At 32.7% G+C, this 15584-nt stretch overlaps 1 protein-coding gene across 1 annotated transcript; it reads right to left on the bottom strand.

Moving 5' to 3' along the window:
• Positions 1-402: 402 nt before the first annotated feature.
• Positions 403-5389, bottom strand: LOC115963628 (laccase-14-like). Its single transcript, XM_031082715.1, has 7 exons — positions 5285-5389; positions 3908-4059; positions 2550-2794; positions 2311-2433; positions 1336-1966; positions 838-1214; positions 403-750 (listed from the first exon to the last, which is right to left on the bottom strand). The coding sequence occupies exons 1-7, from the start codon at positions 5387-5389 to the stop codon at positions 617-619; spliced, it is 1767 nt and encodes a 588-aa protein (XP_030938575.1). The 3' UTR covers positions 403-616.
• Between the last annotated feature and the right edge of the window lie 10195 nt (positions 5390-15584).

The following is a 15584-nucleotide window of genomic DNA, read 5'->3' as shown; positions in this document are numbered from 1 at the left end:
ATTGAGCTTTCAAGTTGTATTGCCCTCACGAGGAGCTTTCGTTTCCAAGGAGCAAGCTCTTGCTTTTGGAGTTCAAATCTTCTATCTCACTTTTCCTACTCCACTCTATACTCCACGAATAAAAACTTGACACATGTTCACCTAATTAATTAAATACTATCATTATTGACTTATTAATACTGCCGTTATTAATCAATAGTAGTATTTAATTAATTAGGTGAACACGTAGTAAGTTTTTATTGGTGGAGTATAGAGTGAAGAAGAAAATGTGGGACAGAAGATTTGAACTCCTTGCTTTTGTTACACAGAATTGTAACAACTCTCTCTCGGCTGCAATTAGGATGAATATTTGTATTTAAATGAAATACTATTAGGAGAATTATATCAAAAAATGAAAGTGTCTTAAAAGACCTAATTCAATACGCTTTCCATTCTTCGAGTCCTTATGAGATCACACTGAAACATTTTCTAAAACACACTAAACAAACAGGCAAACCAATTAGAGGTGCCCCTTAGAGATTGAACCGAAACATTTTTCTAAAACAAACTAAACAGTAACAAGCAAAACAGTTGGAGGTGGCACATAGAGATTGGACCGAATCATTTTCTAAAAGACTCAACATTTAGGCATACCACCAGATGGAGGACTATTCATTTTTTCATCTTCTTGTTCTCCATTCTTCACAATGAGGACTCCGGCCATACCCCAACTGGCGTGCCTTTCCAAATGACAATGCATAAACCAAACCCCTGAAAATATAAATCATGCATCCATGTCAGTGAAAATGAATTATGCAGGCGCGCACAGAAACATATTTAGAAAGAGAGAGAGATTACCAGGATTATCAGCTTTAAATCTAATCGCAGCCCAACCACCTTTGGGAACTCCAATTGTGTTAACTTTGGGTGGATCAACTAAATTGTAATCATGATGGTAATTAGGGTCGTCCGTGTAAAAGTTCCCACAACCCGTCCCAACCAAGTAGAAGCTATAACCATGAAGATGCATTGGATGGTTCTCTGGATTCCCAATATTAGTCCCTTGGAACACTATTTCCACATTTTTACCATACTCTATCATCAATACCTTGGTCCCTAACATGGTTGGTTCGGGCAGATTAGCTCCTGTGTAGTCAAAAGTAGTAGGAGGAAAAGCCGGAAAATCAGTGTCAAAAGGAAGAGGAGCAGGAGAAGGGGCATTGGCGATAAAGTTGCTGCAAAATATCAGTGGTGGAAATAGTACTTAGTGTCCATAATCATGTATATATGAGCTCGACTAATTATTATTTGTAATAATTTATGACAAGAGTAGAAATAAAGGCAGAAATTTAATACTCGTAGTATGCATCCAATATATCCCTTGTTGGGGTCAGCAAACTTATGTTGTTTAAGCTTGCATAGTGCCTGCTATTACCATCTGCCCCAGCTCCACAGGAATTAAGTTTTTCACAAGGCAACTCATTTACAGAAACTGTGATGAAGATTCTTTCATCAATTTCTTTTGGGACATCCATCGGTAGTTGTGGAGTTTCCCGAAACCTTATTCTTTTTGTGAAGTCGTCTGCGGCTTCCCTAGCTTTGACACGAGGAAGGAATGATGGATAGACAGGGAAGTTGTCTGTTGCAGGACTAGGACTAGGACTAGGACTCACAGCTGATTCCACACCGTAATGCACAATTCCTGAAGTTACGTTTGCATCGTACGGAGCCGATGAATCAAAAAAAGGGCTAGCAACCATGTAATAGGAACCAAACGGACGGTCTGCTTTGAGCAACACGTCCATTGTTTGTCCTGGGGTAATCATGATGTAACTGGTGTCTATGGGCTTTATGTATGCGCCATCTTGACCCACCACCGTGATGTTGTGGTCTTGGATTCCAAAGAACATTTCTTCATTCATCGCCGCATTCACTATGCGGAGAAGATATGTCTTGCCATGTATAACCATAATACTATATGCACTTTCTGCAACATCAAATTAATTAATTATGATGAGTCGTCGTCACACAAAATTTAAATTAATTTTGTATGCTCCTAGTTAAATGGGTATCGATCTATTGTACTAACTACAATATATCAAATCATAGATCTCTAGTTAGCTCTACATCTTTTGCTATTTCTCAAAACCGATCTCCAACAACAAGTATAAGCGAAAAAGGGAGCTAACATGTGCTGTGCTTGAAGGGTCATGTTAATTCTATATTATGCAAAATTATCATTCGATTATCTTAGCAATAGTTGATGATGATATGACTGGTAAAACGTTGATTCTTATAGGAATTATATATTTATATAATCTTTCATACCACTGGGGCAGTTGTCTTGAGGTCCTGGAAAACCATTGATAGTGTAAGAATCTGATTTGTCTGGATCACCTCCTATTTCCAAGGTATCAATGACCGTTGAGTTCATGTCTCTCTTGTACCATTCCCCTGCAGCAAGTAAGGTTAAGATTTAGATTAATGTTAATATGTTTTTATTTTCTACGTGTATATGTTCAACGCAATCCTATATTGGACCCAAAATTTCCAGACAGAAATTAATTTACCGAGTATGACTACAAAATCGTCTGCTGGCTCATCAAATGGATAAGTTGTTCCCTCAGCAGGTTTAACAACAATGGCACCATGTACTGTGGCACGTACCCAGTCACTATGGGCATGCCACCATAGAGTTCCCTCTTCATCCTCAAATTTAATCTCATAAGTGAACTCACTTTTTGGTTGGATAGGACATTGTGTAATATACTCAGGACCATCTGACCATGGATTTTTTCGTTGCGATAATCCATGCCTGTAAAGAAATGTATGAGTTGACATTCATCAATTTTTATATCATCTTTACTTCATAATGCTGATTTGTTAATGGCTAGCTAGCTAGGGTGCCATTTTGAAACCAATATGGTAATGTTTAGAAAAAGAGCTTTTTTTTCTTGTTTTTTATTTTTATTTTTGTAAATTTTAATTACTGTTTCTTAGACCTATTGCGTTATGTTTCCTAAATGAATTCTAACACACAACCGTATTGAATATAATTGCTCTTATAAAAAATAATATTGTTTATGTTTTAATGGTCAATACAACTATTTATTTGAAATCAGTTGGAAAACTAATGCACTCTATCTAAGGAATTCTATGGTATGATGAACCAAAATTAAAGCTTCCATCGGTTTACCGGTAAATCATGATCACTTTCTTTATTATTATTTTTTTTTGGGTGGGGGGAGGGGGGTGTTGCTAAGAACTTCAACTTTCAAATGTTGGTTTGATCCAACATTCAAGAGATTAGAACTTTTTTTTTAAGAGTTTTAACTTGTGGGTTTCAGTTAGTTCAACTGTTAAAATCTATAATAGTTGAATAAGAGATCTGAAATTTAATTCCCGCTTATATCAAAAACCGATTGGTGTCTATGATAAAGAACAATCATTAGAAGTGAACAATAAAATTTATATGAAAAAAAATTGGTTATATTTCTCATTCATACAAATAAACACATTGGCATAATCCCTTAATTAAAGCAATATATAAAAATATACTGTGTAATTGTCGAATATATTGCAAATAATATTATATATGTGAAAATTTAATGTATTTGGATAAAGAAAATATATTTATTTGGAAGCCTTTTCGCTTTAGTAGTAAATTTATAATTTTCTTAAGTTAATGACAATTCAATCAAGTTGTTATGTCCTGAAAGATCAATTAAATCAGATAAAAGCAATGTTGCATTTGTACTGGATTATGAACTTTGCCAATCATAAAATGGCTCGAACATCTTTTAAACCAGAGAAAGATTTGCTGGTCTCATCTGAATAGTTGTATTCTAATTTTAAATTTTCTTATAATTTTTAATGCATTATCACCAACAGTCTTCAATATGAGAGAGAGAGAGAGAGAGGTTATTACCAGTGAATGGTAACATTATAGTCTTCGTTATTCCTAACGGTAATAGAAGCCGTATCGCCTCTGCTGACATTAATTTGTGGGCCAGGGAAGTCGCCCACAACCAATTTGTTGATGGTCCCGTTACACAGCTTGTTAAAAGGTTTCATCTCCAGCTGCAAAAACGATTTATATTTATATTTATATTTAAATGATACACTATTAGAAGGAGGAAAAAATAATTTTAAAAACGAAAATTCATCAAGATCATTCAGGCCCTTCACAATTGGATCCTTTAGTTTACATGAAAAAAACAAAAAAACAAAAAAAACAAAAACAAAAACAAAAATGCCATAGTGAAAGACAGGGTTGGCTTAAGGTATTGTGGGGGCTAAGGCAACAACTTTAAGTGAGGTCTATTTTTATACTTTGAATATTAATAGAATATTTATTTAACTTTTGGTTTTTTTTAATTTAAAATCTATTTTTTTAGAAAAAAATTACAAGTTAAAACAAACCCATCACATTATTCAATGACTATACAACTAAAATAAACACTATTTATTGAATGAAGTAACCAAATACTAAAAAATTATGAATGAAAATTTTAATAAAGTTATATATTTGATATTTCTAAATAGAATTTGAGTATAAATTTATTTACTAGTACAAGATTAATGAGTTCTTTTAACATTTATGTGTGAGAGATTAAATCCAATGAAAATATTTTTCTTTAAATGGTTTTTCTCTGATAAAAAACAACAATTTATTTAACTTTAAGTGAGGTCTATTTTTATACTTTGAATATTAATAGAATATTTATTTAACTTTTGGTTTTTTTTAATTTAAAATCTATTTTTTTAGAAAAAAATTACAAGTTAAAACAAACCCATCACATTATTCAATGACTATACAACTAAAATAAACACTATTTATTGAATGAAGTAACCAAATACTAAAAAATTATGAATGAAAATTTTAATAAAGTTATATATTTGATATTTCTAAATAGAATTTGAGTATAAATTTATTTACTAGTACAAGATTAATGAGTTCTTTTAACATTTATGTATGAGAGATTAAATCCAATGAAAATATTTTTCTTTAACTGGTTTTTCTTTGATAAAAAACAACAATTTTTTTTTTACTGGTGAATATTTAGGGCTTAATTAATAATTTTATTAGTATAAGAATATCTCTATTGGTAAAAATTTAGAGGTCTTTTTTCATTTGGGACCTTAAGCGGTTGCCTATTTGACTCACCCATTGAGCCGACACTAATGAAAGATAAGAAAATTTGAATCGTAAATGTACTTGTTAGAATACAATTAAACTATAAAGTTTTCAACTAGTGTCTTTGTTTTTTACAAGGAGCAAGCAGTATAGTGCAAGAAAACTTACATCAAAGGTGATTTCGTGGTGATCAGCCATGCAAAGAAACGGCCCATCCAGAAACAAAAATGCTAGGAATAATGCTAGGACCAAACCAATATTCTTTATTCCCATATCTGCTGAACTTCTTACCAATCAAAGCAAAGACTCTCTTATAGTCGCTTTCTCTTGTGACCCTCACCATGTCTTTTAAGAGCTATTTATAGACTGAATGTCTTGAAACCAAAAAAACTTAATAATCTACTATATATATAACATTAAATAATGTTGAAAACAAATGTGAAAAACATGGGATAATTAACTATTCTGTTCCTCTTGTGCCCGATCCTTGTCTTTTTATTTATTTATTTTTTCAATAACCAGCCTGTTTTGTTCCTCGACAACTTTTCCTATAACCGAAACACACAACCTTAGATTCTACCCCTCATCAGCGTACTGGCTAGTTTACTAGAAAGCACATCGATTTTCTCCTACTACGTTAATAACGCTATGCATGATTTTGACTCTCTGGGATTAATTATTAGTAATTAATAATGAGGTCAATATTTATACTCTCAAAAAAATAAAGTACAGAAATTTAAAGATTGTAGTTGTGGACAAACCGGTCATGCCACCAATTAAATTGATGGTCGGCTTGTACATGATCAATTTCAGTTTTTTTTTTTTTTTTTTCTTCATTTAGCTTAAAAAGTATTACTGTATATTTAATTTACCCATATACTTTTTGGCTCACCTGGAGTAAGCTCCGTCTTCTAGGATCAAATTAAACAAGCCACGTTATTATTCTTAGCTGATTTCATGGCTTATCAAAAACCATGTTATTTGATTTTTTTTTTTTTTTTTTTTGTCCCTCCTTTTTGGCTGTATTCCTGTTCTATGATTCTCTCTTCCTTCCCCAATCATGTCAGTTGCCTGAAGAGACAAAAAGCATTCAACATCCAACCTTTAGAGGTTAAGCATGAAGGAAATTACAAATTTTCCTTACGAATTTGAACTCAAGTCTTACCAAGCTCAATCCACAAATGAATAATCCTAAGAGTACTTATTTAGTAATTGGAGAATATAACATCATGGTATCTATCCTTTGAAATAATAATATATTCTATTAATGATGAGATTCGCTATTCATTGAGAAAATGGAGTTACTCTTCTAAATCCATGATCTCACTCTATATCTATACTAATGTGTTAAGGTTTTAGACCCCAATTGTCTCAGATTTTATCAAAGATTAACCAAATAATTAATTAGAATAAATATGCAATAGATCTGAATCAATTAAACATCAAACAAGCACAAATCACATGAACACCAAGAATGATGACTTGGGAAAACTTTTGAAACTGTGGTTTCAAAGTAAAAAAACTGGAGAAGATTTAACCTAAACAATCATCAAGGTAACATTTCACTAATAGAATCAGAGTTTAATTATACGATAGACTTAACCCTAAATCTACTACTACCTCATGTACTTATTGGCGTGACCAGTGTAGCTCCGAATCTATGAGCTCTTCTACTGTGAAACTATTGCATACAAACTCTTCTATTTGTGGCTTTGAGATCTCCACTCAAAGATTTAGATCATCAACTGTGGTTGACTGAAAGCAACAACTTTGCTTTATGACTGGATCTGTTGTTTGCACAAGGTCTCCAGCTGTAACTTCAAAAATGTTTGGAAAACTCCAGATTTGTGTAAAAAACACTGTCCTCTTGAATGTATAAAAATGTGCTCTAGGGTTTGTATTTATATATATACTTAATTTCCATTAAAACCCTAGATCCAATGGCTGAGAAAAAAGCAAGATCTGAAATCTGGTCCGAAACTCGATTGGTCAAGATGTGCATCTCGATTGGTTGAGATAAGTGAAACTTATCTGCACATGTTTTTCTGATTTTTTAAGTCTTCATCTGTGCAAAACTTCATTTGTCTTGTTTCAAAATATTTCTTGACTAAACACTAGATAAAAACTAAGTTCTAAAAGTTACAATTTGTTCATGGTTGACAACCTAAAAATATCTTTACATAATGTTAGGATCTTTAGATTGTTAGCTAATTCCATGACAATTTGCCATGTATTTTTCATCAATTGATTTGTATTTCAATACTTGAAATGAGATTTTCTTTGTATTGGGTTCAAGAGGGTTCTAGCTGAAGTTAAAAGTGGAATCAAAGCAAGGGTACAGGTTCGAGGTGTCGCTTGGGGGTGATTGTTGGCCTTATGGACCCTATGGGGTGTTGACCTTATGGGCAACCAGCACCCTATATTTGTTGTCATGTGCAAGCGTGGCATCGGTGCTTGATACCCCAACCTGCTAGTACAACACACCGCGAAGCCCCTTATGCCCACTCATAGAACGTACAGATGCGAGACTTTGTGCTTTTAAAGACTAAAACAAGCCTCTTTCTAACACCAATTGGTTTTATGAGCAATGGTTAGCATTGCAGTCCTAAAAACTAACAAAGTGTATTCTTGTCTTTACTAGTTATCCGGATCCCACAATTAGCTCCAAAGAATGGCTTCATCTAATGCTTCCCATAGCCCATAGGCACCAAAACAACTCTCAACACTCAAATTGAGAGAGGTATGTGTTTGGGCTAAGAACCTCTCAAGGGTATGTAATTAGAGAGGTCGGAGTAAAGGAAAACTAAGGGAAATGTGTAGATGATTGTGGGTTTACAATCTCTAACTTTCAAATGGATTTCTAGGGTTTTCTCTCTAAAAGTCTCCTTACAATTTCATGGGTAATGTAAGCTTTTATAGTGTGGGTAAAGAAACGAGAAAAGCACACTAAAACAGGTTGACAGTGGATCTCGCAGATCATCTTGCGGGTTGGCCAAGTCGCAAGATGAGTCGCGAGATGCCTTTTGGCACTTAACTCTTCAGTTTCTAGCATGTACTTCTCATGTGACCTTTCACGAATTGTCCACTCGTGTGCCAATCGCAAGCAAGTTGCAAGTTGTCCACTCACGAGCCAATCGCAAGTAAGTCACAAGTTGTCCTATTCTTCACCAATTTCACACACTCAATCCTTACATTGAATCCCACAAACATACAGGAAAATGATTGAAGAAATATAATCAAATTTGACAAGGAATTAATGCCAACAAAACATAATTGAAAATTACAACTTTACAATTACTCACTACTCAGCAAAAGAAAGGAAGTTAACTGTAAATAACTATTATAATAAAAGAGAATATGTGGATTTCAAATAAATGATTATTTGAGGGTTTTTAAGGTAAAGAGCTGCATTTTGCATACGCGTAGTAATGTGTAATTCATTTAGAGCATTCACATCAAAAGTGCTAAAAATTTAGCTTTTAGTATCGTAAAAAACTATGTTATCTATTTTAATACCTCACTTTACAATATTTGTTTGAAGAGCTAGAAATAGTTTTTTTAAGTGGTTTTAGCACATGAATGTTCTTTTAGTTCTTTTTTTTAATGCACTCTCTTCTAGTTTATTGGTCCCTATTTTTTTTATCATGTTTTGGAATTTAGACTTAAGATTATCTAATTTATTGTTTTCCAAATAGATACTTTTAAACTATCTAATTTTACACATTGCTGAACCTTTTTGCCTAAAGGTTAAGCACCGTATAGAGTGATAATTTTATATGAAATATTGATGTTAAGTTTTCCAAATAAATAACAAAAAATACATACTAACAAACGAAAATTTTCATTGGAACTTAGTTAAAATAGAGTACTATGGAATAAGCATTTTAACATATATTGTTAGTATATTACAAACTACTTAATCTAAATAGTCCTTAAGAGGATCCAGGCATGCCCGTGACTCTCATTGGATAATAACCTGGAAAGTTCTTTCCTAATTGGCTAAGTGGAGAGCCCATCGAATGGCTGAGGGTTCTGCTATAGTTGAACACAGTAGCTGGAGAATGTCATCATTAGGACTAGATTTCGGCTGGATTTGATGATATTTTATTGCTTAAAGATGAATACCTTATCCAAAAAAGGAAAAATGAATACTGTAATATTACTGTACTTCTAGAATTATGATAAAAATTCAATAAAAAAATAGAATTATGATAAAATTTACTTAAAACTTACTATCCTATAAATTTACTCTTTAGACCAAACTTGGTAACTTTTCACCTGTTATAATTCTTTAAAATAACCAAGCATACAGACAACGAATAAGAACTCCAGAAGTAAATTGGAGACTTCTTGGAGACATATTTTGCTATGATTTTTTAATGGAAATACATCAAAAAAGAGACTGTTAGAGGCACTCCAAGGACATCAAAGTTCAGTAATCCGATTTTGTGGGGAAGATCAAAAGAGACTCTTAAGTTCTTCTTCATTTCAAGTAATTCTATTTCATAGTTCATATTAGATCGATATTACAAATTAAAAAAAAAAAAAAAAGTTAATGTCACCTCATTTAAAATTTTGAATGACATGATAATTCTTATATTATAAGAAAAATTATATGATATTCTAGGAGTATAATAATAATATATTTCCTTTTCTCACTTGAATATTAGGTCCAATTATAAAATTTAAAGTGTAAAATGAATTCTATTTATTTTATGTGATAGTCCTTTTTTTTGCTAAAATTTTTATGTGATAGTCCTAAAAAATAAAATTTCAACGGTAAAATAGATTCTCTCTATTCTTAGTGAGATAAAAAATATCTTGTTTTACTTTATTAATGACTTCATTTTAGTAATGTTACATCAATAATATTTTTATAATAATTTCACAACAAATTTTAGAGAATAAATTAATACTAATTCCAATCTAGGCTCATAACTTATATTACTTTTTTACTTAGTAATAATGGTTTACTTTGAACAATTTTTGGTAAATATAATATTTCTCCAGTTGAATATGGAAATTGAGACATTTCTATTCAAACTTTTTACCAATCCGGCGGCCTAAAAGGATGTTAAAAAAGATAGAGATTGATTTCAGTGGAGTGGTCAAACAAAATCACCTGCCTATTGGTAAATATAATAAAATTTATGAATCATGTGCTGAGAGTAAAAGAGAGTAACCCCTTTAATTAAAGGAAGTGATACGTAAGATATTTCTAATGGAATCAGAATCCACGTCGTGTCACTTTTCATTGTTATCTAGCACGCCAAGTCGGTACCACCGCTAAAAGATACCATCTTGCATTTAAAGCTCATAATTAAGCATCTAATATAAAATATATAAGACCCGTTTAGTATATGTGTTTAAAAATTAAAAATTATTATTTAAAAATTTTTGTGAAAATACGTGTAGGTAAAAAAATGTATAAAAATATATAAAATATTGTTTAAAAACTGAAAATTATTGTTTAAAAACACTCACCAAACACCCCATAAGCATCCATTCCCAGAAGTTTAGTTCATTTTATCAATAAAAAAAAGTCTTTTTCTCAGAACCTTAAAGCACTGTTGGATTCAAACGTGCTTGCCCTTTTTTATTATTAAATCAAGATATATTAATGTTAGGGAAAGGTTACATGTGAACGGCACGAATCTCCACGCCTATAAAACAAATAAATAAATATGAATATACCATAATAATAAGAGAAGCATAACCATTTTTACAATACAACCGTGATTGACCACATTTTGAAATTTAAAATGCTTTCATGTCATCCAAGGCTCTTTAAAAAGCAAACTACAGGCAAAGTAGTGGATAATGTTATTATATAACCCTGGATAATTGGTATTAACTATTAAGCATTTGTACATCTTAACACTATTTTAGGTGTAATTAAGAATGGTCATCGTTATCTTTTCCAAGTAAAACATGGTATTCAATCTAGCTAGCCAGATCCTAGATGTTGCTTTTGATAAAGGCAGTTCATCAGGCTGCATGTTGAAAATCACGTTGATAAAGTTTTTTCAAAATCATGCTAACCATTGGCCCCGAACTACACGTTGATAAAGTTTTTTCAAAATCATGCTAACCATTGGCCCCGAACTATATATATTGTTTTCGCTTGGCACACATGTAAGGCCAGTGCAAACTTGCTGGCTCACCCTTTCTTTTCTTTTCTTTTTTAAATTAAAATTAAAATAAATGATAATTAAAAGTGATGTTGGGTGCCCTTTTTATTTTTAAGTGGTTGTAGCTTAATTTGTACTGAAACACCTTCGTCAAAGCTTTTCTTAACTTTTTAGAATAAAAAAATGGTTTCGATTATAATAGAATGGCAGGAAAAAAAATACTTGTAATCGATATATATATATATATAAACTATGTTTATATTATATTAAATACTGAATAGGCATACCACCGCATTAATTTATTTGTGCAAGTTGGTACCTCACCAAACACTAAGTTCCTGTGGCCTATGGGAGTAATATATCTAGTAACGAATAATGCACATGCATATTCAACATTACAGATGCTTAACCACTGAAGGTGAATAATAATCTAATAACTTTCATGTAGTTTAGTTTATCTAATCTTTCTTAGCTTAGATATAAAAAAAAATTAAATATAAAAAAAATAAAAAAGTCACAGGTGCTGCTTAGTCTTAAAATCAAATAAATTATACCATCATTTAGTATAGACGCTGATGTTTTTTTGACTAAATTATATATTCAGCCTGACGCTATTATAAATATCTAGGAGAAAATGGGCAAATGCCCCTTTCAAAAAAAAAAATCTAGCATTTTGCCCCTTTTTCCAAACTAATTAGGAAATGTCTCTCTTTTGAAACTCGATTTTCTCAAAATCGAGTTATAAAAAAAAAAAAAAAAAAAAAAAAAAAAAAAAAATTCTTGAGCCCTTATAGTTTTAAGGAGCCTATAGTGTTTTAAGGAGCCTATAGTAACGTTTTAAGGACCTATAGTGGTGTTTTGTAATCTAATTTCCATGAAGTCGAGTTACATGCAATTTTTTTTCTTTTTTTTTTACCTATAACTCGACTTCATGAAAATCGGATTACAAAACGCCACTATAGTTCCTTAAAAATGTCACTATAGGATCCTTAAAAATGTCACTATAGGGCTTAGCTCGATTTTGAGAAAATCAAGTTTCAAAAGAGGGGCATTTCCCTAATTAATTTGGAAAAGAGGGCAAAATGCTGGATTGTTTTTTTGAAATGGACAAAAGCCAATTTTTTCCTAAATATCTATCAATCTGTATGATCCAATAGAATACTTATAAAACAACACATTTTCACATTAAGAGCTTATGAAAGTTCGTTTATATGAACAATGCACAAGAAGACAAAAAAAAGCTCATATTGAGTAGTAAGGAAATAAATATTGTGAATTATGATAATACATGGACAACGACTTTGTCTTTATCGGGAGGGGTATTAATTGATTTCTCTAGCAAACCATGTGAATTATGACAAAATGGACAATCCCTTAAATATAATATATATTTCTGTGGTAATGAATAATAAGATGCCAAGCAAATGGCATTATTTTTTATTTCTTCGGTGGGCAATTAGTTTGTGAATATCGAAGGGGCATCAGAATATACCAATCTTTTGTAGTATCTTTTACTTGAGAAAAACCAAAAAAAAAAAACATTGAAACGTGCTGTTAGACTAGTTGCCTTAGTTTATTGCATCACTTAGCCAAACCTAGCAGGGAACCTAAGTTTTAAAGACATTTATTTATATGCCTAAGAAAGAGATAACAGATAAGCACTACAACAACACTGCCTTTTCTCCTATACTTTAAATTTTCAAATAAGCTCAACTGACTCTTTGTGAGACGCCTTTAACTCGTGTTAAAAGGTAATCAACCTAATTTGTGAGATTTGATATATATATATATATATATATATATGTGTGTGTATAATATAACCTCTTGGGAGCTACTGAGCTAGTATAATGAACTTCTTTTTCATGCCTGCAGGTTTCACATCGAAAAGGATTTGTATGGCACACAAGAATTTTATTAGCAATCAATGAACTCTGGCATTACCTTCAATAAAATCAATTTAATTTGCATGCACCAATATTTACCTTGACACCTTTCTAGGTTTCATCCGTCCACTTGCTTTCTACATCGAAGATGCCGAAATTGTGGGGTCGACTCCAAAAATGATGATAACATTTTGGTATGAATGCGATAGGAAACAAAACTCAGGATGCAAGAGAAATATTTTAGACATTGAAAACACTTGATCAAGGACAAACAATCAGGAGGATTGAAAACATTGTAGTGAGAATGTGAGATCGTGGCTTGCATGATTTTTATAGTATATCGTTTCCTTGTAGTACAGAAAATGAAGTACAATGAAAGCATGTACTTCATTGTTTATGTGACTATGAGATATTAATTGGTTAAATCAATATATATATATATATATATATATATAATTGGTTTCCCTATTTGATTTTATTCAAAGTTAAGAAAAGAAATGTTGTCCAGTACTTTAGCTCATTTAATCTATGGTAGAATTAATTATATAAATCATATACTATATAATAAAAGTTGGACTTAGAAACCATGGTTGTGCCAATTAGCTTTACCAAATTGCAGAAATTTTTTTAGATTTTTAGATTTTTCAATAAATTCATTCACTTAAGTTTTAGATAAAAACAAAAAGTTTTTGATCTTTATCAACTTCTTTGGATAAAGTAACAATAAGTGTTCTAATGAACTTCTCCTTTTTTATTTTTATAATTTTATAAAGTAACAATTTTACTAGCTTAGACTAGTATTTTTTTTTTTTTTGGGATAAACATTTATCCTACATCATCTATTTCCTAATAATAAAGTAACAAATTTAAAAGTATTATTTTTTCTTCTCATTTTTTTTCTTTTGGAATAAATAACAAAAAAAAGCTAATATTTATTAACTTTAACGTAAACTAAAAAAAAAAAAAAAAATCTAATAACAATCTAAAAACATTAACTATTTTTTTGGGATAAAGTTTGTAAGGACACGATTTTGTAACGAACCTAAACAGTATTGGGTTCGCACGTAAAAGGCCCAGACAATATGATTTGTAGAGCGTGGGTGTAAAGAACTAGGTTAACTGCGGTATCTCCTCCAAAGATTTGCTCTTCAGCCCGTTCAAGTTTCAAAGTTGGTCTATCAATCTTGTTCTTCTAGTGACTAGCGCAACTCTCTCTTTATTCTCTTACTTTCTTCTTTCCAGTTTATGTCTGTTCTTCTTCTTCCTCTTTTTCTGTCCCGATCCTCTTCTTCATGTTCTTCTTTTAGTTTATATACTCCCATTTGCGCTCCATCCTTGCCGCACACGTGTAGGTTGTGTCCGGAGGATTTCTTTCTGTCCCATCTGGCTCCTCTTGGAAATTCCTATGGGCAGCTGTAAGGCTGCTTCCCTACTGTTCAGGTATCACCTCCACATTAATGCGGCCAGAGAGTTGGTTGAGAGGTCATTAATGCGGAGGCAGCTGTAGTTTCAGATATTTGTTTGCCTTATCTCTTTCATCTTTAGTCGGCCACTCTATCCTTTGCGATGACCTAATTCTGAGATCTAATCGCAGTGAGATCACGTCCTGATCGTCCTCGGACGCGTACTGCCGAGGAGCATGGTGTCCTCGGACGGGTTTACGGCCTCGGATGGGCCACGAGCCCAACAATTCTGAACAAATTCTGAACCCTACGAGCCCATTAATCGAACGATCCCCACAATAGCCCCTCAAAATCCTACTTTTCGACTCCTCGGGAGAAAAGGTGGATTTTGACGTCATAAGCCTGCACCTGTGCGCATTTTGGGGCATGCCCCTGACGCTTCAGCACCCTGATTTTGGCAGCATTAAATTCTGACAACTCCCTTGTCTCCCACGTTCGACGGTGAGATCCAAATCAAATGGTAGGGGACTTCTCTTGTTTTGTGAGCGGGAATTTTACCGCTCACAATCTTCACATGACTATAAAGGCGCTCCCTAATTGAACCTGCACCTTATCCTTGATGGTTACGTGGTTCCAGAGCTTTATACATTGAATCTGCCTTCTTCCAGTCTTCGCTGTTCTCCTAGCGACTACAAATAATTGTACGTTGTCCGAGGTCCTTCCTTTGAACCTGTAAGTCCTCTTGAAGTTTTTACCATTTTTGTTTAAAGCCAAAAAATTCTTTTCTGCTAAGTTTTTTTTTTTAGAAAAATGGGGAAACAGAGGAATCCCTTTCGATGTCTCGTTGACTCCGAGGAGGGTATTAGAAACTTCCGCTCTAAGTACAAGATCCCCCCATCGGTAGGGATGAGGTATGCAGCCCAAGGGGAGTGGGCTCATGCCAGGCAAACTGGGGAAGTAGTTATCCCCATGATCGCCTTTATTGAGGGCGGGATGACTATCCCTATGGGTAGTATCACCAGGGGTTACCTCAGCTTCTTTAGGTTATCCC

This window comes from Quercus lobata, chromosome 2 (genome assembly GCF_001633185.2).
Source record: "Quercus lobata isolate SW786 chromosome 2, ValleyOak3.0 Primary Assembly, whole genome shotgun sequence".
Lineage (NCBI taxonomy): Eukaryota > Viridiplantae > Streptophyta > Magnoliopsida > Fagales > Fagaceae > Quercus > Quercus lobata.
Note: the sequence above shows the minus strand (reverse complement) of the source record. Positions and strands in the feature narration are given on the sequence as shown.